At 52.8% G+C, this 22854-nt stretch overlaps 2 protein-coding genes across 2 annotated transcripts in view; both read right to left on the bottom strand.

The window, feature by feature from the left end:
• Window positions 1-7080, bottom strand: SOX7 (SRY-box transcription factor 7). The gene is made up of 2 exons (XM_061559994.1): window positions 6439-7080; window positions 1-4408 (listed from the first exon to the last, which is right to left on the bottom strand). The coding sequence occupies exons 1-2, from the start codon at window positions 6809-6811 to the stop codon at window positions 3318-3320; spliced, it is 1464 nt and encodes a 487-aa protein (XP_061415978.1). The 5' UTR covers window positions 6812-7080; the 3' UTR covers window positions 1-3317.
• Window positions 7081-18385: 11305 nt separating this feature from the next.
• PINX1 (PIN2 (TERF1) interacting telomerase inhibitor 1) overlaps window positions 18386-22854 on the bottom strand; it is a 66202-nt gene continuing 61733 nt past the window's right edge. The window contains exon 7 of the mRNA XM_061560027.1: window positions 18386-19240. Within this exon, the coding sequence (XP_061416011.1) occupies window positions 19007-19240 (234 nt within the window). The 3' untranslated portion in view covers window positions 18386-19006. The remainder of the gene's footprint in view (window positions 19241-22854) is intronic.

Genomic DNA, 22854 nt, shown 5'->3' with positions numbered 1-22854 from the left:
GTAAAATATAAATTTTTAAACATCTTGGTGCCATCATTGTCACACCGGGTCACACACATACTCACTCACACACTCACACACTCACTCACACACTCACACACTCACTCACACACTCACACACTCACACACTCACACACTCACTCACACACTCACACACTCAGGTTGAGATTCCAGTTGGCCACCACGAAGTCAGGGCTCGAAGTGGGTTCGCTCGGGTTCTGTGCAGCACGGTGTCTTCACTATTCACAATGCATCATACCCCCCCCCCCACACTCGCGTAGAGTATATAACATACAAAGAAGACAAAGATCCCCCCTATAGCCTGAACAAACTGTAGGGACAAGTGCTGTTAGCGAGAACCTATAAAGGCCAGCACGGCACACGAGGGGGTGGGTGGCCAGCACCACGCCCGGCTGCTTTTGTCTCCCCAGTGGCGATGTTTTTACACACCGCGCCAGGTACTCATTTGAGGCTGAGTCGACCTAGGGGAGGCCCATGACCGGTTCAGATAATCGTCACTGGGTGTTGGCCGTGAGCGGGAATCGAACTTCGGGTCGCCAGGTTCGTAGCGCAGCGCGCTAACCGCTACACCACCGCTCCCCATAATCACGCACACAGACACACACACACAGTCGCAGTGGATAGACAATCACCCACGATGACAGCGATGATTCACATTTACGTACAAACGACAATTATTACCATTGTGTCGCCACCAAGCGAGGTGCACGTGGTGGGCACGTGAAATGTCGCTCAAAGCTCGACACTCAACACAAACCTATGAACCCCCCCCCCCCCCTCCCTTATGGGATACATAGTTTAGGGGCAATTGCTGTTAGCGAGCACCTATTAATACAGTAATGGTTGCACGACACACAAATAGACAACATACCCATTTAGACGTTCGGGCCAAAGTTGGTCCCAAACGTTCCAAGGACGTGCCAGCAACGTTTTTTGGGCCACAACAATGATCTGGCGGTCCCAACCAAAAATGCCAAACAGCGTTGGTTCAGCATTGGCGCGTAGCCCGGGTTACACAACATCGCATCGATCATCACGACAAAGACACACTTTGAGGTCCGCGTGACGGGTGGATATATCTGCCCGGGAAATGGCTGTCTGGCGGCCTCTCGCGAGCAGCGAGGTGCCCTTTAGACCCAACGAGACACAGGTTCGCTCCCCGGTTCGTTGCCACGTTACATTGAACGAACGAATATAAATATATACATAATATATAATGTGTGTATAACTCGTGTTATGTCTCGAGACATGTGGAAGGGGCGGGGGGGAGGTGATTGTAACTGAAGGACAAATATTCTTTGGTACTTTCGGTAAAGTCACGTAGATAGAAAAAACAAAGGTAAAAAAAACCCGACGACGTTTCGATCACAACACAAGCGATCGTCATCAGGAGGGAAAAGGCTCCTGAAGGCAACGCTGTTCTCACGATCATTCCCCCTTTTTCCTCCTGATGATGATCGCTTGTGTTGTGATCGAAATCGAAACGTCGTTGTTATTTTTACTTTTGTATTTACTTTTATTTTTTCTATCTACGTGACTTTACCCAAAGAATCAAGGACTATGAATTCCCGCATGTCACGAAAGCTTCGAGTCAAAATTTAAGAACACTCATTTATTGTGTTGTATGTTATTATTATTGTGTTTTTTTGGTGGACAAATTTAAAACGATGGACAATTAAATAAATAAATAGAGCCTCCGTTCGGTGAATTTTCCCTTCCCATGCATAACGCTCCACTACCATCACCACCACTGCCGTACGATGGCTTGTCGCACAGAGATGATCGTGCTACCGTTTTGCACAGTTTTATATCGGCAGTGGGACATTCCACGACGCTGTGGCAGGCAGAGGCTACGACCATCTCGGGGTATTTAAACATGCCAGTGTAGTGTACTGCTGACAAGTAAACTCGTGATGCACGAATGTACATCAAGTACAGCTGTCTTTGTCAATCCACTGCTGGTGGGGGGTGGGGGGTAGAGAAAGCAGAAACGACCTCCTCGAGAGGGTAAATATTTGGCCTACTCTTCCACGCTGCCCAAACGTTTTTGATAGAGGTGGGGGTACCCACGTTTCAAGAAACTAAATGCATTGAAATATTCCTGAAAAGTTTTTCTTTTTTAACCGTGACTCATCGTTGATTGACAGGAGATCCTCCAATCGTGCAATGAAGCCAAGGTGTGGCGATGTCAACTTGACATGCAGAGCATGCTGGAACCATTATTTTCTCACGAGTTTTCGCACACACGCACACACACACGCACATTATCACGATTACTAATAATGAATGTCCCGTTTCACCCACGATTATCTCGAATCCTGCTGCCCTTGAACCATAACCCACACGCTCATCGCACGAATAACATTAAAGGCAGAGCATGTAACAGCGTTAGCGCGCCGGTTTATGATTTGCACGTGTTTTATCGTGGGGGGGGGGGGGGGTGGAGGGTGGAGGGTAAGGTGGGGGGAGGAATGATGTTTAAACTTTTGACGAGATTCAACATTAAAACGAAGACATCATTCGGGGTTAAACAATGCACATCGAGAGAGGTTAAACGTGTGCGGGATAACGCAGCGCGACCCGTGTGTAGACACCCCACCGATTGAGAACGAACCGCTCCCTCATTCTCTCCTCCTCCTACGGCCAACTTGCGATGTCGTGCAAGCGACGGCGCCGCGAGACGCGTAGAGACTTTGGAGGGTAGCGTTGTTGTATTTCTCCGACTTCTCTGTACGGTTTGATTTGGGCCTGGCATGTGTGCGTACGCGTGTGTGTGTGTGCGTTTAGGGAGCGGTAGTGCAGCAGTTAGCGCGCTGCGCTACGAACCCGGCGACCCGGGTTCGATTCCCGTTCACGGCTAACACCCAGTGACGATTATCTGAACCGGTCCTGGGCTTCCCCTAGGTCGACTCAGCCTCAAATCAGTACCTGGTGCGGTGTGTAAAACATCGCCACTGGGGAGACAAAGGCGGTCGGGCGTGGTGTTGGCCACCCACTGCCTCGTGTGCCGTGCCGGCCTTCATAGGTGCTCGCTAGCAACACTTGCCCCAACAGTCTGTTAAGGCTATACGGGGGATCTTTGTCTTGTGTGCACGTGTGTAATTGCATACGCAGTGTATGTAAATCTCTCTCTCTCTCTGGCCAGTATCTTCATTGCGATTTGGATGTAACTTGTCCATGAGAGCGAGGAGGGTGACGCGGATTGTCAGTTTGCGACGGTGCAGTGAATCTGAGTCCTCCCCGTTGCCTCCAAGCCCCAGCCTCTGCCCTCCGCCCTCTCCACCCCCCTCCCCCCGTCAGTGGAAGCTCAGCGAGCTGTAGTAAAGAGCGGTGGCGTCCGCGAAGATGGAGATGAGGTTGGAGTCACCGCCGACGGAGGAGGAGGAGGTTGACGATGACGACGACGAGGACGAGGACGACGACGACGAGAGCTGCGACGACGTCGACATCGCGTCCACGCAGTGGCCGAACGAGGCGGCCGGCACGGAGACCGCGGCGCTGTCCAGGTACTGATCGAACTCGTCTCTGTCCACGTCCTCCAGCAGGTCGCTGTGGTTCAGGTGCTCCAGGGAGTCAGGCAGGGCGGTCGGGATGGGCTCCGGCGGTGGAGACAGCTGCCCCATGCTGACAGGCGATCCTGGATAGACGTGATGCTGTTGCTGCTGCTGCTGGTGATGATGAAGGTGCTGCTGCTGCTGCTGGTGATGATGATGGTGCTGCTGCTGGCTTTGCTGCTGCTGCTGATGCTGCTGCTGATGATGATCAAAGTTGTATTCACTGAAATAGATGTTGGAACTCAGGGGTGAAGGGTGCATTAGTGCATTCAGCCCACCCGCTTGATGATGATGATGATGCGGAGGAGGAGGAGGAAGATGATGATGGTGAGCAGCAGAGGACGACTGCGCCCCGCAGTCTCCGTAGCCCTGCATCAGAAGAGCTCCGTCGTCCGGGGGGAAGAATGCCGGCTCGTTCTCCACCACGTCCAGGGGTGACATCTCGGGCGTGGGCAAACCGTAGCTCTCGGCCATGGCAAACTGATGCGGGTGATGCTGCTGCTGCTGCTGTTGATGCTGCTGCTGATGCTGATGATGCGGCTGTTGTTGATGCTCTCTGAAGTGGCTCATCGATGGCAGAGGTGGAGACAGGGCGCCAACGCTTCCACCTCCTCCTCCCGCTCCGATGAGTCCGACCCTCTTGCCGAGGGCAGGCTCCCCCTGGAGGACTTCTCCGCCCTCGAGGCGCTTGGCCGCCAGCCTCTTGGCCTGCTTCTTGCGCCGGGGACGGTACTTGTAGTTGGGGTGCTCCTGCATGTGCTGGATTCTCAGCCGCTCCGCCTCGTCCACAAACGGGCGCTTCTCGTCCGCGCTCAGGGAGCGCCACGACCTTCCTGTACACGGGGGGCGAGGAGGTGAGAGGTTAGGAGAGGGATGATGAGAAGGGGACAGGTGAGGGGCAACAGCAATAATAGGAGGAGAGATGAGAGCAGGTGGGTGGGAGGTGAGAGGGGGTGAAGATGGAGGAGGAGTATTTATGTGTGTGTGGGTGATGGACTTCTTTTGCACCGCACGTAAGCCAACCGTGCTAATCGGCGGTGCAGAAGAAGGGAAGAGGTGGAGGAGGAGGGACCACGACTCGCGCAACCATCCGCCAAACTACGACGCACCACAGGCAGACAAGCAGGCTGTGTGCATTCTAAATGTGTGTGTGTGTGTTTTGTGTGTTCGTATACGGGCTGTTTGTACGCACACGCGCGTGTGTTTTTTATTAATACACGTAGTATCGTCATCGTCAGCATCATTATTTACGGGCATGTGTCAATCTCCCGGCGGATTAAAAATGGCTCTCCACGCCCGCGTCGATCATGGTGGCTTTCCTGACCATACTTCACCACGCTGACCGGCGCGGGTTGGTTGGTGACATGGAGGGAGACTGCTTCAGAAATCACTCCCCACTGATGTTTAACCCCGACTGGAAATGGATCTCACTATGATCGGGTTCGTGGCGCTGTGTTCTCACCAGATTAATACTAAACACTAATTGACGGGAATTAACAAAACATCCCAAAAAGAGTTTGGGCAAATATGGGTCAATATTATAATTACAACTAAACATTAACTTGTGATACTTAATTCTGCGGCTTAACTTATCCGATTTTCTTATTCTGCTGAAATGTGCCGTTACGATTATTTAATAAAAAGTTTTAATTTTGTCGCATTATAATTGTTTTCCTATCACGACATTGTCTTTTACGATCTTTACCTCTTTCTGAATTTCAACGTATCGCTCCTCTACTCGAGTCCCGAGACCCGCCTGTGCTGGCGAGATGAATGCATTTGATCCAGAACCTCCCCTTGAAATGAGATACTTTTGATCTCGACCTGTCGGCACAAGCAAGCTTTTTTTTGTTTATAATTAAGCAATTGCATCTTGTAACCAAGATGAGAGCCCATGACTACATATCCTAAGTCTCTTTTCGCAAAATAACAAAACAAACTCTCAAGTCTAAAAACTTTTATGAACTTGATTGGACCTTCTCTCTCTCGCGCTCTCGTGTTTGTAGAAGAAGGCGCGCAACAACAACGCGCGCGCGCCCGCGTCCAATAACAAATATGGCTCTGAAAACATTTATGAACGAAAAACAAACGAACAAATCTCGTGCGTTTAAGATTAAGCTAAATTTAAAGGCGAAGTCTCACTGCTGCTCAAAGTAGCCAGCGCTCATCCTTTTCGCCTTTTGAGCAATTGTGGAAATTCTACATTTTTACGACAAAAACAAGGCCGTAAAAAAACAAAACAAACAACCCCACAACCATTAGGGACTTTCCACAAAACGGTACTCGTTTTACAGACCCCCCGCAGCGATGATGGAACGAGTTCAACTTAATTCTCAACTCCGGTCACCCGCGGTGTTTTTTTTAAGAATAACAAGAACAAGGTAAATGAGCCAGACTTCTGTCCGTCTCTCCGTGTGGAGATGAAACCTTTAAAACTCTTTACTCCATCGACTCATCGGCCTTCTGCCACGGCTAAGTGCTGTTGTGTTATTGTCCAGCGCAGCGATGGAACTCTAATCACACAATAAACAACAAAAAAACCCCAACGATATCCCATCTCCTACCGGCGCAACTTCTTGCTGCCGCACAGCTCTCTCCGCTGTACGTGTCGGCTTCTACCGCGCTTTGTTCGGCGTGATGTCCGACGTTTCGCTCCTTAGGCTACCAAATGTAAGCTCCCAACACGTGGCGCGAAACGTCGGACAACACACCGAACAATGCGCGCGCGCGCCGCACCGAAGACACATCGGAGAAACATTGCACGCGTGTTCGGATTGCGGTTGAGTGCGAGCGCGTCGGTGACGGCGAGGAGCCGCACGACCCCGGCGTTCTCTCTCCCACCGCCCACCCCCAAATGACTCACCAAGCATCTTGCTCAGCTCGGCGTTGTGAAGGTCCGGGTTCTGCTGAGCGAGTCTCTTCCTCTCGTCTTTAGCCCAGACCATGAAGGCGTTCATGGGTCTGCGTATTCTCGACTCGCTCTTCAGTTTCCCGCACGGCTGTTGCTGCTGCTGCTGGTGCTGCTGCTGCTGAAGAATATGATTCTGCTGCTGCTGCTGATGGTGATGATGATGCTGATGTTGATGGTGGTGGTGGTCATGCTGATGAGCTACTGGGGCGGTCTGCTCGCCCCACGGGTACACGGCCCCGAGTCTGGATTGAGGAGGACTGGCGGAGTGAGCGCCCTGCATGGCTGCGCCGAATCGAGAGTTGAGCGACACCGACAGTGCGCACATCTTCGCGATGTCGCCTCTCCCCTCGCGTCTCTCCGCGTGTGACGGCGGTCCGACCACGGGCTACGCAGGCGAGCGGCGGCGAGAGTTGTAGGCGAGTGGGTAGCGAAGCGCTTAGGTGTAGCTTAGGCGGGTAGACGGATTGGAAAATAAGGTTACTGGGCCACGTGCGTCTCAGGTGCGCGCGCGTGCGCAGCGGTCACAGCTCGAGTGACTGATGGCGTTCACGAGGGGGTCTCGGCCGTATTTATGCATCTCCGTGTGTCCACGCGTGTGTGTGTGTGTGTCTGTGTGTGTATACAAGTCGGGAAGTTAACTCAACCACCCCCCCAATGCGGTGGGGTAGGGCTGCGCACGGGAGGAGGGAGGTGGTGGTGATGATGGGGAGGTTGTGTTGGGGTGTGGTTGTGGGTCGATTCGGCAAGTATGCGTGTTGATTGGTGAGTTCTTACAAGTGCACCTCCCTAGACCCTCCCCCCCTCTCTCTCTTTCTCTCCGACCTCCCTGCACCCCCTCGTCCTCACCCCACCCACATGGACACCCAAATCCATCCACCCCCAGTGCCTCCCACACTCAAACACAAACCATCGCGCGGACTGCGCACTGCACGGAATATCCACCGCGCGCTTCGGGTTTCAAAACAGTTCCACGAACAAAACAAAATCTCAGTTGCCCGTCGAGCACAGAATCAAAACGCCAAGGAGCCAGCAACAAACAGCGCCATCAGATGTCCTTAGATGAAAGTTTTTAAGGAGTTGGGGGGGTAGACTCTGGGGAGGGGAGTCCCAGGGTGGCGCAAACAATGAGCTGCGCTGCGAACCCGGCTACCCGAGTTCGATTCCCGCTCACGGCCAACAACCATCGACGATTATCTGGACCGGTGCTGGGGCTCTCCTAGGGTGGACTCAGCCTCAAACGAGTACCTGGTGCGGTGTGCAGTAAACATCGCCACCGGGGAGACAAAGGCGGCCGGACGTGGTGCTGGCCACCTTCAAGAGGTGCTACTCCGCAAATATCACTGGCCCCGACTGCGTGTTAAGGCTTTGCGGGGAGAGGGGAGGGGGGACTTTGTGCGATTGAGCGAGCGAGTGAGTTGTCGTTACCTGCAGTGGTGGTGGTTGAACGCGGTGCGGATGAGAGCGAGACGGTCAGTTTGGTGAGCCGAGTCGTGAACACTGGTGGGAGCAGTCGCCGTGGTAGTAGGGGGGGGGGGGGAATTCCACATTCCTGTGGCGGGGACAAGTTGGAATGTCAACAGTTTGAGTTACTAGCTGCACTCATAGTGTCAATAAGCGATGGAGGGGGTGGGGGAGGGAGCGGTGGCGCTGTGGTTCGCGCACTGCGCTGTGATCTCGGCGCCCTGAGTTCCATTCCCGACCACGGCTGACATCAGTGGCGAGGAGTGGCATCTGAACCGGGCTTGCCCCCCTCCCCCAATCCACCATCATCAACTAACGAACGTGGTGAAGTATGGTCAAATGACCCCCAACAACCGGCACGGCGTGGGCACACCTTCATCCAGCAGTGGATCGGCAAATGAGTGGAAATGAGCGACATTAATAGGATGATTGTTTTTGTGAGTAATAACACAAACATGTAGTCGTTGACGTTTTGGCTGTTCGGTCTCCTTCAGGGCGGTAATGTTTGTTGAATAGATGTGGGATTCACTGTTGAGTCGACAGCGGTAACTTAGTAACTCTCTACGGGACCAAGGAGTAAGTCGCGGGCAACTTTTGACCATTTTCGTATCTCGTCAAAGAGAAACGCGCACAGAAATACATGCAAAGACAACGGTACCCCGTATAGCCTGAACAGACTGTTGGGGCAAGTGCTGTTAGCGGGCAGCGACCCCAGGGGAGGGCCGGCACGGCACGCGTGCGTCCAGCACCACGCCCGGCCGCCTTTGTCTCCCTAGTGCCGATTTTTACACACCGCACCAGGTACTTATTTGAGGTTGAGTCGACCCAGGGGAGGCTCAGGACCGGTTCCGATAATCGTCACTGGGTATTGGCCGTGAGCGGGAATCGAACTCGCGTCGCCGGGCTCGTAGCGCAGCGCGCTGACCGCTACACCACCGTCCCCCGCTACCACCACCACCACCATCATCACGACCACCGTCATCATCACGACGACCACCACCACCATCATCATCATCGTCATCACGACCATCATCATCACCACCACCACCATCATCATCACGAAGACGACCACCACCATCATCATCATCATCACGACCACCGTCATCATCACGAAGACGACCACCACCACCATCACCACCACCACCATCATCATCACGACCACCATCATCATCACGACGACGACCACCACCATCATCATCAACATCACCGTCGCCACCCCCCGCGACAGCCATCGCGACTCCTGCCCCTAACTTGACTGACGCCTCTAGCCGAGGCTGAGTCGACTTAGGGGGGGGGGGTTAGGGGGACCAGGACCCGGGGCGGCGCGGTCAACACCGGCACTGATGATGCTTAACACACCGCGGCAGGAACTCATTCGAGGCTGAGTCGACCTAGGTGGAAGCTCAGGACCGTTCCAAGATGTTTCAAAACACACGCGCGAATGTAAGGCTACTGCTGCTGTCGTGGGACAGTTCGCAAGCACGCTGGACTTTGCAATCCAGAGCTCCACTCGGGTTCGATCTCCGAGCGCGGCAGTTGAATCAACGGGACGGAGTTTTTTTATTGGGCGTGGAGGGGTAAAGTGTGAGTCGCGTCTCACCAGATATTCCCCACAGTTTCAGCATTTCCACAATACTCCCTGCGGCATGCTAGTACTCCCTGAAGTTTAAGTATATCTCCAAGACGACATGCAGCTTTAGGGACTCCCTGCAGAGGAAGTCCCCCCCCCACGATAAGAGTAACTGCAGCATTAGGGACTCCCTGCAGAAACAGCGCCCCCCCCCCAAGACTCCCCTATGGGATTTTAGACTCCCCGCAGTTGCAGTGTCTCCCCTGGGCTTTCTGGAGGATTAGGGACTCCTCCAGGTATTAGCGTCTCTGCGGGACTCCCTGTTGTATCGATGTCTCAACCCCCCCCCCACCCCCCACTCCGTGTCTCCCTCCACCGCCGAATGGATGAACCATTGTAGAGGCGCGCGGCTGGGCGAGAGGCGTCAGTCAAGTTAGGGGCAGGAGTCGCGATGGCTGCCACTGTCGTGGGCGGTGGCGACGGTGATGTTGGTGATGATGGTGGTGGTCGTCGTCGTGATGATGATGGTGGTCGTGATGATGATGTTGGAAGTGGTTAGCGTTACGGTGCGCTACGAACCCGGCGACCCGAGTTCCATTACCGCTCACGGCCACCAACACCAAGTGACGATTATCTGAACCGATGCTGGGCCTCCCCTAGGTTGACTCAGCCTCAAATGAGTACCTGGTGTGATGTGTAAAAAAGCATCGCTAATGGTGAGACAGAGGCGGTCGGGCACGGTGCTGGTCACTAAACCCCTCGTGTGCCGTGCCGGCAAACATAGGTGCTCGCTCACAGCACTTGCCCCAACCATCGTGATGATGATGACGACAGTGGTGGCGATGATGTCAGCTCTAATCTGACACCGCGGGGAGGCGAGAGACTGTAGAGAGCGAGGCCAGGAGAGGCAGTAAAGAGTGTTTATTAAGACTCAAAACTAAGACAAAGATCTCCCGTGTAGTCTTGAGCTGACTGTTGGGGCAAGTGCTGATAGCGGGTAGCACGTATGAAAGTCGGCACGGCACACGAGGGGGGGTGGGCTAGCCAAACGTACTCCCGGTCGCCTTTGTCTTCCCAGTACGTGCGCATCTTATCTTCTATATATATATCGCCTTAAGCCAAGGCGCTTTACGACAATTATTAAAGTGTGCATAAGATGATAGCGGTTAAAATAAACAGTGGAGTTTACACATCGCATCGTTTAAGGGTGAGTTGACCTAGGGGAGGCCCAGGACCGGTTCAAATATTGACCACTTATTGGTCGTGAGTTGGAATCAAACTCGGGGTGCCGGGTCCCGCAGGGCAGTGCGGTGACCACGACACACACAACACAGCGAACAAATACAAAGATCCCCCGTGTAGCCTTAACAGACTGTTGGGGCAAGTGCTGTTAGCGAGCATCTATGAAGGCCGGCACGGCACACGAGGGGGTGGGTATCCAGCAACACGCCGGGCCGCCTTTGTCTCCCCAATGGCGATGTTTACACACCGAACCAGGTATTAATTTGAGACTGAGTCGACTTAGGGGAGGCGCAGGAGGGTTTCAGATAATCGTCACCGGTGGTGTTGGCCGCGAAGCGGGAATCGAACCCGGGTCGCCGGGTTCGTAGCGCAGCGCACAAACCGCTACACTATGTTTCACCTGAAGACGGAAGCTTGTGTTGCCTCCGAAACGTCGTGATTTTATTGTTTTTATTTTATATTAATTTTAATTTCATTTTTTTTACCTACGTGACTTTACCGAAAGAACTAAGAGTATGAATCCTTGCAGTCACGAAAGCTTCAAATCTAGAATCGCTACACTATGACTCAGTGATTGCGGGGGACCTCTAAATCCCAGCGTATTCATTTGCAGAGACCAGTGTGGCAAAACCAATGAATCAATGCGGCTTTTGGGGTGAGGGGGGCAATGGATTCGGGACGTAGCGGTGGCGATATAGAACTACCTCATACAGGAGGTCGTGGGTTCCATCCCGACCCTGACGCCTGCTGCTGTATATTTGGAGTTTGCGGTGTCTCCGAGTTTTGTTTTTCTCTCAGGGTCCCCCCCCCCCTCGACATTTATAATCGACATCACGCGTTTAGAGTATGTGGCTGCTGCTGCTGTAAATGTCCACACGATGAAGCCACGCACTTCGTTGAGCTATCATTTGTAGGCAGGTCGCTTCTGAAAACGAGCTATATGGCTCAGTGGGCCTTACCTGGTAAAATATTTTAAAACGTTTTTTTTTAGTTTAGATTCAGCGTTCACAATGCCGCCCCCCGTCAATACCCCCTCCCCCCCACCCACGATGATCCAACCAGCAGCAGCAGCAGCACAGCAGCGAATTCTGCGAGTTCCAACTCTCAGAAACCCGCTCCCACACGCCCCCACGCTAAACAATGTCACCAACGTTGAAGCCTTCGTCCAGCAGTGGAAAACAAAGGTGCATGTTTCTTAAATCTCATCCCTCCGCCCCTGACCGCTCAGCAGTCAGAATACTCCGCAGGTGGTTTGAGGGGGGGTGTAAAGTGTGGCTACTCCTTCACGTGTAGCCAGCGTGGAAGAGTAGGCCAATTACCACGGCGCACCAGACAGAGTGTCTCTTATAGAGCTGCCTCTTGTGCAGTCCCTTCCGCCTGCAGTGGCGTGAGCGGCGAGCAATTGCAGGCTTGCGCCTTTACCTTCACCCGCTGTTGTTCCCTCTCCGGGACTCAGGACATCTGCGACTACCGGACATTTGTGAAAAAGCGCTTCATAGCCCATCGGAATCCTCCAGTATAAATGAAATATTCTGCTAAATGTTTGATTCCGATTCCTCAACTCACGCGCCTGAATTCTCACGGGGTATTCCCTAAACGCTCAAACGCAGGACCCTCTTGACAAATACTCTTGAGACTCAGTGAGGCGTTCCAAACAATACATGCCGGTCTAATGATCACTGCCACTGCTACGACGGTAGTGTGCACACTGCGGTTCGTGCGATGGTTAGCTGCTCCTGAGTGAAGTGAGGCTCCCGCTCACGGCTAATGTCAAGTCAAGTGATGTCTCCACCCGTCCTGGCTGCCCCCCGTCCACCAACCCGCACTGACCTGTGTGGCGAAGTATGGTCAAATAACTCCCGCGATGGACGCGGAGTGGGGTGAAGCCTTCATCCAGCAGTGGAGAGACAGGCAGGCAGCAACACCGAGGCGATGTCTTCTTGTTGTGGTTATTTATGTATTTGAAAGCAGAATTTAGGCCGTGACACACACGCACGTGCCACGTACTAGCCAACGCTGTTGGGAACGCTGACGTCAGGTGGGTTTCATCACTTCTAGATTTGAAGTTTTCGTGATTGCAAGGATCCATACTCTTTGGTTCTTTCGGTAAAGTCACGTAGGTGAAAATAATAATAAAAAAATTATAAAATAAAATAATAAACATAAAAAGAAAATACATTTAGTTATTTTCATTTTTATTTTATTTTATTATTTTATTATTCTTTCACCTACGTGACTTTACCGAAAGAACCAAAGAGTATGGATTTCATCACCCTCCGCGTGCAGCGTGAGACGAGTATCGTCCTCACATCACCACAACACAAATCCGTTCCGTGCCGCCGAGTCCCAAGGCTCGTTGTGAAGGAGCGTCCTGCTTGCGACGACTGGCCAATTGTATCAGACCAGCGACGTCCGTTACTAAAATCCGATCAGATATATCGAGCCAAACTCCATTCTGAGTCTTCGCGCAGAATTTCAAAGATCTCAGTCCACCGGCGTATTGTTTATTGGCCTTTCCAGAGAATGATTACCCAGCAGCAAGAGCGCAGAAGCGTGGTCACCACATCTACGCCTCTAGATAAGGAACGAAACAGGTGGACTTCTGCACAAATCTGGCTGTCGCCTGATGAAGCTGGTTGTAATTACTGGCGATACGTCGTACTCAGATTGTCAATGTTGTGGCTTGGCTCTCCAACACACCGGTGCGTTGTACTAGTATACTACACTATACACTACAATACTATACACTACACTACTATACACTACACTACTATACACTACACTATACCATACACTACACTACTATACACTACACTATTATACACTACACTATACACTACTATACTATAAATCACACTACTATACACTACACTACTATACATTACACTACTATACACTATACTACTCTACATTACACTACTATACCATACACTACATTATACACTACTATACTATACACTACACTATACACTACTATACACTATACCATACACTACACTATACACTACACTACTATACATTACACTACTATACACTACACTATTATACATTACACTACTATACACTACACAATACACTACACTATACACTCGTGCTGTACTAGTGACGAATTGGCACGTTCTGTTAACGTGACAACCCTTACTAGTTGGCTGTGTCGAGTGGTGGAGGGTTTTAACGACACATTTATATATTTACGCGATCTAACCCAAAAAAACCCTCTGTTATGGACCAGTAGCAATTGTTTAAGCGAACAAACTCTGGATTCGTTTAACCCCTCTGGGTCTCATCAGCAGTCGGGGCCTGCTGGCAAGTGCTGCTGCATCGCCAGATGGGTTCGTGTACATTGCATAGTTAGGTTAGCAGGTAGGTAGGGAGACAGGTAGGCGGGTAGTTAGGTGAGTAGGCGGGCAGGGAGGTTGGTATGAATATAGAAGGTAGGCAGGCAAGTATAAATACAGGCCACCAGTTTGGCAGGTAAGACAGGCAGAGGAGGTAGGCACACTGGCAAATAGGCAGTAAGGTAGATGGGGTATAAATGTCAACTGACAGACAATCCGTTGTGTAGGTATGCACAGAGACAGGCTTGGTAGGCAAACAGGTAAGGTGGTAGACCTATATTGAGGTGGGCGAAGGAAGAAGGCATCTGGGTAGCCACGCATTCAGACAGGTAGCTCAACAGTTGGCGAACATTTATGAAATAGCCACGCGACAGCCCCGTTGGAGCGGTGAAACCCCTTCTGGAGAGGCGCACACGCACAGACACGACGACGACCCACCGCCCACGTGGGACTCACTCACTCTGCCGTCAGACCCCTGTCGCCTCCGTATTTTGACAACGCTAAGCCGCGGGACACACGCACACGGCGAGCAATAGCGCCCACCACCCCCACCACCACCCCCACCCCTCCTCCTAAACGCGTGCGCAGGGACAATTGTATCGGTCTGAAGACCTCTACCCCCTCCTCCCACGTGACCCCACAACCTTCAGAAACACCCCCCTCCCCGCCACTTGCAATACATATACAGACACACACACACACGTGAATTGACTGTTGGGGCACGTGCTGTGTGAGCGAGACGCCGCTTGTGCATGGACAGTCGCCCCGTATAGCCTCAACAGACTGTTGGGGCAAGTGCTGTTAGCGAGCACCTATGAAGGCCGGCACGGCACACGAGGGGGTGTGTGGCCAACACCACGCCCGGCCGCCTTTGTCTCCCTCGTGGCGATGTTTGCACGCCGCACTAGGTACTCATTTGACGCACACACACACACACGCGCACACACACGCGCGCACACACACGCGCACACACGCACGCGCACACACGCACGCACACACACACGCACGCACACACACACGCACACACGCACACACACGCGCACACACACACGCGCACACACACACGCGCACACACGCACGCACACACACACGCACACACGCACACACACACACGCACACACACGCACGCACACACACACGCACACACACGCACGCACACACACACGCGCACACACACACGCGCACACGCACACACACACACGCACACACACGCACACACACACGCACGCGCACACACACGCGCACACACGCGCACACACGTGCACACACACACGTGTACACACGTGCACACGCGCACGCACACACACACGCGCACACACGCGCACACACGTGCACACGCACGCACACACACGTACACGCACACACACGCACGTACACACGCACGTACACACGCACACACAGGGAAACACATTCTGCCGCTTCCAGGTGGTAGCCCTCAGGCTGATAAGAAACGGGGAAATCACCACGACACCCCCGCCCCCACGGGCCACGAGTCGCTGTGGGTCCAGGTCCCAGACCGTCGTGCCACCCACCCCTCAGCTCCCCCCGCTCCCACCACCTCGGGCAGCCTAACGCAGCACACCTGGGGGGGCGGGGGCGAAAAGGGCTTGAGCCACGGCTAATTGAGGCACGCGCGGCTCACGAAAGGTCGCAAACTCCGCAGATCGTGCGTCACAACGCTTGTCGGATCAAGCCCCGTCGCTTTTTCAGGTTCTTATTTTTTTTATTGTTGTGTGTTGTGTGTGTTTGTCAAACAAATGTTCTTGTTCGTGTCTCCTCCCCTGGTACGGTGGGACATTTATTCATTTGAACCCGCTCGTAATGTTTTTTTGTTTTTACGCGGAGAATAATATTTCACTTTGTACCGTCGCCTGTGTCGCGTTGACACGAGACGGTGACAAGTTTCCAATTGGGGCATCTCCGCAGTGAGCTGTGCACACCGGCGAGCGTCACAGGATTGGGTGTCCCCCCAGGAGGTGACGCGAGTCACACGACCTTGCCAATCGCCTCTTGGTCAACTTTAATCGCCTTTTCGTCAATCTACATGCCCTGCACCGAGCGTTCGTCGCATGTCAATCAAACCGAAGTGTCATTTTCAGAACTGGAATTTTATCAAATCAAGTTTAATACCGTAGCTTTTTTTTCCACGCGTAGCCATTGATGACCGGGTTGATACATCAACTCGTTACACTTGAGCACCTGGTTTTACCACGAGTGGCCGAAAGCCCGAATTGAATTCTGGACCTCAGCGGTGTCAGCTGTTCCCTTCACGGTAACCGTGGACGAGCCCCTTGAGCCATCCCTGGAGGAGCCTCAATCCTGAGTCCAACCCTAACCACAAGCCCCTGTTGCAGCAGCAACCGCAGCAGCAGCAGCCACGTAAGCGTGGACGCCCTAATCCCCGAGGACCCTAAATTGTCAGAATGTTGCTGTTGTTGTTGCGACCAGAGATTGATGGCTGCCCTGTCAGTTCGGGCCACTTAGAAATCTGCGGAGGCGCACATGCGGCGTGGCCATTGATGTGGGGCACGCACGTTTCCTTTTAGTGGCGTTCAATTAAATGCTTATAAAAGCACGGCAGATACAAGGTTGAGTCATCCTATACCAGTGAACATTACGTGCTACGATATGTGAATCAGAGAAGTGGATACTAAACAAACACCAATTTAAAAGCTGATCAATTCAGAAAGAAACACGGCGAGGAACAAACGAAACAGAAACTATAAACAGGTTATCGACATCACGGTGAACTATTAAGACCGGAGATCTTGAGCAAGACATGTCACTGATGATGATCGGTGGTCGAGATAAGCGATGGAGTGCCAGCCAAGGCAGAGGGAACACAGCCCAGGGCACGTCCCCCACGGAGACGGAGTGATTACACCAGCTCGTGCACACACAAGGTGGATTGATGCATCGACAGGAAATGTCGGCGGCTTGGGGAGCTCCACATCCAGCAGTGAACAGGTAATGGGGGTGGTGACGATGATGACGATGACCTTAAAAGTATATGTGACAGTGAAATCCGGCAACTTTCAGATTCATCAAGAGGCCAGTCTAATCGAGCAACTGAAAAGCAAACAAAAAACAAATCTGCACGCAAGAGTTGACGCGAAACAAGTTGATTTATTGAAAACATTCTCAGAGGTGGCCTCGCTCTGGTCAGTGACACGCACACCCACGGGTGGGACGCCTCTCTCCCCCCCTCACCTTCGCTGCCCATTGCGCACCGAAGACACCGCAGCCGTGGCTGCGCACGTTCCACAAAGCAGTAGGTGACCTCGTCGTGAAAGAATTTAATAACAATCGACCCCGTAGGTAACCATCGCGAATACGGCTCATTAATGGGATGAGTCAACTGGACGAGGCGAACACCAAGCTGGTAAGTCCGTCATCGCGGTATTTTACGAGCCAACTCTCCCCCTACCCGAGGGGGACGGCACAAGTGGTTATTTATATCCGAGTTAGTCCTCAATAGTTGGTATGCGACACGCAAGTAACAAACAAAAAAAGCCGCTCCGCGATCACGCCAACGACTGCCTGCGTATTTAAAATGTCAGAAGTGTACGTCCGTTATTTGCTCAGCTCGAGAGCTTCCCACGATCGACATTCAGTGATGGTCCACCTGGGGGGGGGGGGGGGTGGTCAGATACCAACCTCAACTACCGGTAACGCCAATGTGAGATGGCAAAAGTGAGCTGTTGAAGTAAAAATACAAATCCTACCAAAAGCAAATAAATAATGACAAGCTAACACGTCGACGCCGTTGCCATGTCGTGAGTTGCGCGGTGGATAGCGGCAGTGTGCTATGGACCTGGCGACCTCATGTTGATTTCCAGCCACGGCTACGAGCAGTGACGAGTGAAATCTGAACGTTTGCTGGGCCTGCTGCCCCTTCAACCAACTCGATGATCGGCGTGATGAAGTATACTCAAACAACCGCTACGACCGATACAGTGTGGAGAGGCCTTCATCCTGCAGTGGAGAGACCATGGCTGATGATGATGTTGGTGGTGACTGGTGGTTACTCCCATCATCACGCTGCACCTTCTCTCTGCTGTGGTGTTGTGGTCAAAGGGCTAAAAAAGTGAGATCAGAGGTCAGAATTGTCAGCCGAGTCGGCAGCATCAACAGAAAGGTCACGCTAACCGCCAGCCCCCCCCCCTCCCCGAGGGCAGGGTGCATAGCGACTCCACCCGCTGGAGATCCGGTGAACCCTCGCAATTTTGGGGTCGCGTTTCAAATTAAGAACATATTCATATTTATCGTTTTATTCGCATTGTTTCCGTTTTGTTCCCCCCCCCCCCCCCGTCTCATTAATACATTTTAGTTTTTTTACGTGAGCAAAATATCTGAATGTAAGTTTCACAAACCTCTAAATAGTGACTGCACGCTAAATGTGTGTTCGCAGCGTGGGCAGAAGAACCGGGTTTAATCAATGGAACCGACGTTTCGTGACATGCCTCGTGAAGGCCATCCCATCCCTAGAGGCAGTAAGGTCCAGGAGCCGTGTTGATTTGGACAATGGTTTGACGTGACCTCTCACAGAACGCCAAACTCTTCACCCTATCAGAGACGAGCGAGACTCCCGTCAATCGTCAATCGCTGTCCCTCGATTTATTTTTCTTCTTCTTTTCCTTCTTCTTCTTCCTCGGCTGCTCGACGTCTCCACTCGGCAGGTCACGCTCTGCGCTCTCCTCGTCGTTTTCTACGGGCTTTGCTCTCTCCACCTCCTCCACCTCCTCCCTCCTCCGTCTCTTCTTGTCCTTCTTCCTCTTTTTCTTCTCGCGCACGCTAACCGCGGCATCCTCCCCTAACTCGGGGCCATCGTCCTCGCCTTCGGGCAGGCTGCAGGGCCCGCGGATCGCCTTCCTCCCCGCCCGGCTCGTCATCCGCCGTCATCCTCTTTCTACCGACCCGGCTCGTCCTGCCCTTCGTCGCTCTGCTGTGCCCGTCCTCCACGGCCGACGCTAGCCGCCGCCGCCGCAGCGCCGCGCCGGGCGTCCGCCATCTTCCTGGCGAAGTACTCCTGCACGGAGAGCGCGCTGGTGGTCGTGCGCAGCCCGTCGTCCGCCTCCGGCTCCACGGGCGGTGGCGACGGAGACTCCGAGACGCACTGCTCTTCCTCGCTCTGCGCACATGGCTGAACGCACACACACACACACCAGTGAACACACGCGCAGCACATGGGTGAGAACAAACACGAGTGAAGACACACACACGTGTGAACACGTGGACCTATGCACATTCAAGTGCAAAAAAGCAAAGATTATTGGGGCCAGGTTCCGTTCACGAGCACCTAAGAAGGGCGGCATGGACAAAGCGAGGAGAAACAATTGCACGTACACGCATGCATACACACACTCACACGTGCGAGGTAGCTGCAGCTTGGATTCAAACCTAGGAGCTCAAGTAGTGCCGACTCTGTCACCTGAGCATCCCCGAGTAGAGGAGGAGTTTACATTTTTGTTTTTACGAAATACAGTGTGGAAGTCAGAAAGTTATCCGCGTGATTTTCACCTTTTCCTCGCATCACGATCAACCCTTACCCGGGCCAATAAAATGTACATCTCGCTCACGTGCATACGGCCACACAGAAAGAACGCTTACAAATGGCCACGGATCGGAACACGGAAACCGCAATCTGGGGAGACCAGGCACAAGTAAAACAACGATTTATTTAGTATACAAAATATTTTTTAATTTTACCAAGTAAGGCCAACTGAGCTAATAGCTCTTTATCAGAAGCGACCTGGCCACAAATGATAGCCCAACAAAGTGGTTTATCATAACGGGGGAACTTATAGCAGCCAAATACTCTAAACGCACGTTTCTAAATGGGAAGGGAAAAACCGGAGGACCCGGACAAAAATCCACGCAACCACGGGGAGAGACACTGCAAACTCCAAATATACAGACGTCACGGTTGGGATCGAATCCACAACCTCCTGTATAACAGCCAAGGTAGGTAACATCTCGCCACCGTGGTGCCCACTAGTAAGGAAAAAAATCACACCCCCCCCCCACTCCCAAAGATGCAACGAATCGTCACGAGGAGTCTGAGTCCTTGGTTATCTTTCGTTATTTGATTGCTGCAGGTGTACAATCGATCATGGTGTAAATTCGTAAAGGTGAGCAGAATACACAATGGTATGAATCTGCAGACTCGACAGGAGTTGTGAATATTATAGAATCCACACGTAGACAATCTATAGTTGCATGAATCTGTAAAATCCAGAGGGGTACACCTAAAGACGCAACAGCGGTGGGAATCTACAGAATCCACAGCGGTGTGAATATATACAATCATGATCAACGTACGACTGCAATCTGCGGAGTCTTCACGCGTTTAATGTTTCCTAGAGACTCAGCACCTCCCACCGTAAATCATCCTCTCTGTCCTCGCCCCCACCCGACCCTAATCGCAGACCGTGCTACACAGCGATCGTCTCGGTTAAAGGTTAAACCCCTTCGCTCGAGACTTCGGTGCCAAGGATGAACCTTTACTGCTTCCCGTGATGTCAGCCAGCGCCCCCAACGGCAAACAACCGTCGCGATCTCTCCGCCGCCGTTTTTGGGCTGCACCGCGCGTTGTTGGGCGCGGCGCTCGATGTTGAGCGCCGCGGGATTCTCTCAAGATGGGAAACGTCGGACAGCATGCCGTACGACGAGCGGCACGACCTGAAAGCGCATCGGAGGAGAGTTTCATGGCATGACCGCGAAAATACGTACACAGCGGGAATTTTTTATCATACATGGGCATCGTCATAATCATCATCATTTGACCATTGATTTATTGAAAGATGTTTATGTTCGCCACGATGCTCCCACTATTTATCCGTCGCGCCACTTTCGCGCCGTGGACCAAACGGATCGCAGGGAGTCGTCTCCGTGCGTACGATGGTGGCGCAAAAGCGAGGCCCTTCAAACTCCATGCCTAACAGTCTTCCGCGCGACAGTTCAATGGCAGCTGATTGTCAGAGAGCCCCAAGGCGAGGGGGGGGGAGATGGGGGTAGGGAGATGGGGGTGGGGAGATGGGGGTGGGGAGATGGGGGTGGGGAGATGGGGGTGGGGAGATGGGGGTGGGGAGATGGGGGTGGGGAGATGGGGGTGGGGAGATTTGGGTGGGGAGATTGGGGTGGGGAGTCGGGAGGGCAGCACCTGACAGAGCTAATTGCGGGCGGCGGGAGGCGAGGCACGCGTCCAGGTGCCCTTCTCGTAGCCCGCGGGGTTGCGCTGGACCCTGGACTCGCGCGGGGACCCCTGCCAGGCCCCGCTAACCCCCACTGACCCACATCACTGCTCACCTGCCGCGGCATGCCTGCCTGCCTGCCTGCCTTGTGCGTTTACAGGTTAAATAAATAAAAAACACTGTTGCAGAGGCTTGTTTACTGCTCAAAGCGAGTAAACAAATATCATTAGGGCCGTTTCACTGCAGCCTACAGGGTTGGCTTGGCCCTGCGGAGGTGTCTTAAGATTTCTCCCTGATAACGCCACTTCGGAGCGAGAGAGGAATATAGAGTTACGAGCTCGAAGCGTGACAACATTCCGCAATCAACGCTTATCAGGCGCCTGGCTTGGCACGCTTGACAGACCGCTCTTGTAAGTATCCTTTATTTGATGAAATACCGGCCCATTGAAACATAAGACGCAATAGCCTCTTTTGCAAGCGCCGACCTGAAAACGACGAAAACCGTCGAGGTTTGTGCCAGGGCCCACATGCGGGTGACAATCGTGTAGTTTGTGGCAGCAGCGGTCGTTACAGGAGAGGTTGTGAGTGGGGATGATTGGCTGTTGGCCTGCGCCCAAGGAGAAGAAATGACAGTTGACAGGCGGCTTCAATAGGCTGGCCGATAACCAGCCCAGCAGGGAGCAAAGTTTAGGATCTAACGCTGGTACACCGTAGCTGCTGATCTCACACATACACACACAGTGTGTCCGGATAACGTGGCTGACCAAATGAAGATCCCAACAAGACGCTACACACAGCTCTGATCGTGCAGCTACGTTCCACGAGGCTGTATGTCCCAGAGGAACGAGTTTGAATCCTAAACGATGGAACGTCGAGCTCAAGAGCGCCACCGTAGCACTGCTCGAGAAATATCACCGTGGCAGTAATCCGCTGCACATTTATAAGGTGCAGCATGGCATGCGCGGTGCACGTTGGCAGCCTGCACTATCGTTACGTTAGCACGTAATATGACGCACTGTGGGAGCCGGAACAACAACTACATCAGGGTGCATTAAGGGAGCGCAGGTACTGCAAATAGGTTACCACATATGGTGCATTGTGGGAGTTGGCCATGAAAGGCAAACGGTGTTGTAGTGCATGACAGTCGGCGTTCGGCGCAAGCGGAGATTAGACGGGGTTTTTGAGGTGAATTGGCAGTTTTATCTTCACAGGAGGAGATATTTAAACCGCGACTCTTCCGTGGATCAATGTCGCGTTGGCAACGGGTGAAACATTTCAGATATTCTTGTGGTTTTATTTGGTTAGCCCCCCCCTCCTCCTCCCCCACTTCGGCCTTTAAACTTGGCCCTGTTTGGCATTCGCTAAGAGAAGCAGGTGCAGCGGTGACCGGATCGCGGCACGAAACACGCGGAACGGAGGGCGTTGCGGCGTTTTAAGCAAATTCTTGCTTAAAACAAAACAAAATCCTCGCTGGGGTTCTGTGCAGAGGCGAGGTTTTCGAGCGAGTGAGCGATGGAGCGAGTGATCCAGCAGCTGGGTTCCGATCGCACGTGCCCCCTCGTTG

This window comes from Lethenteron reissneri, chromosome 26 (assembly GCF_015708825.2).
Source record: "Lethenteron reissneri isolate LAM-NWPU_2019-01 chromosome 26, ASM1570882v1, whole genome shotgun sequence".
NCBI classification, from domain to species: Eukaryota; Metazoa; Chordata; class Hyperoartia; order Petromyzontiformes; family Petromyzontidae; genus Lethenteron; species Lethenteron reissneri.
Note: the sequence above shows the minus strand (reverse complement) of the source record. Positions and strands in the feature narration are given on the sequence as shown.

Excerpts from the sequence above, each read along its gene's own strand:
- SOX7 (XM_061559994.1), bottom strand. The coding sequence starts at position 6,811 with ATGTGCGCACTGTCGGTGTCGCTCAACTCTCGATTCGGCGCAGCCATG. Across the intron at positions 4,409-6,438 it reads CGAGCTGAGCAAGATGCTTG|GAAGGTCGTGGCGCTCCCTG; the intron begins GTGAGTCATTTG and ends CCCCGTGTACAG.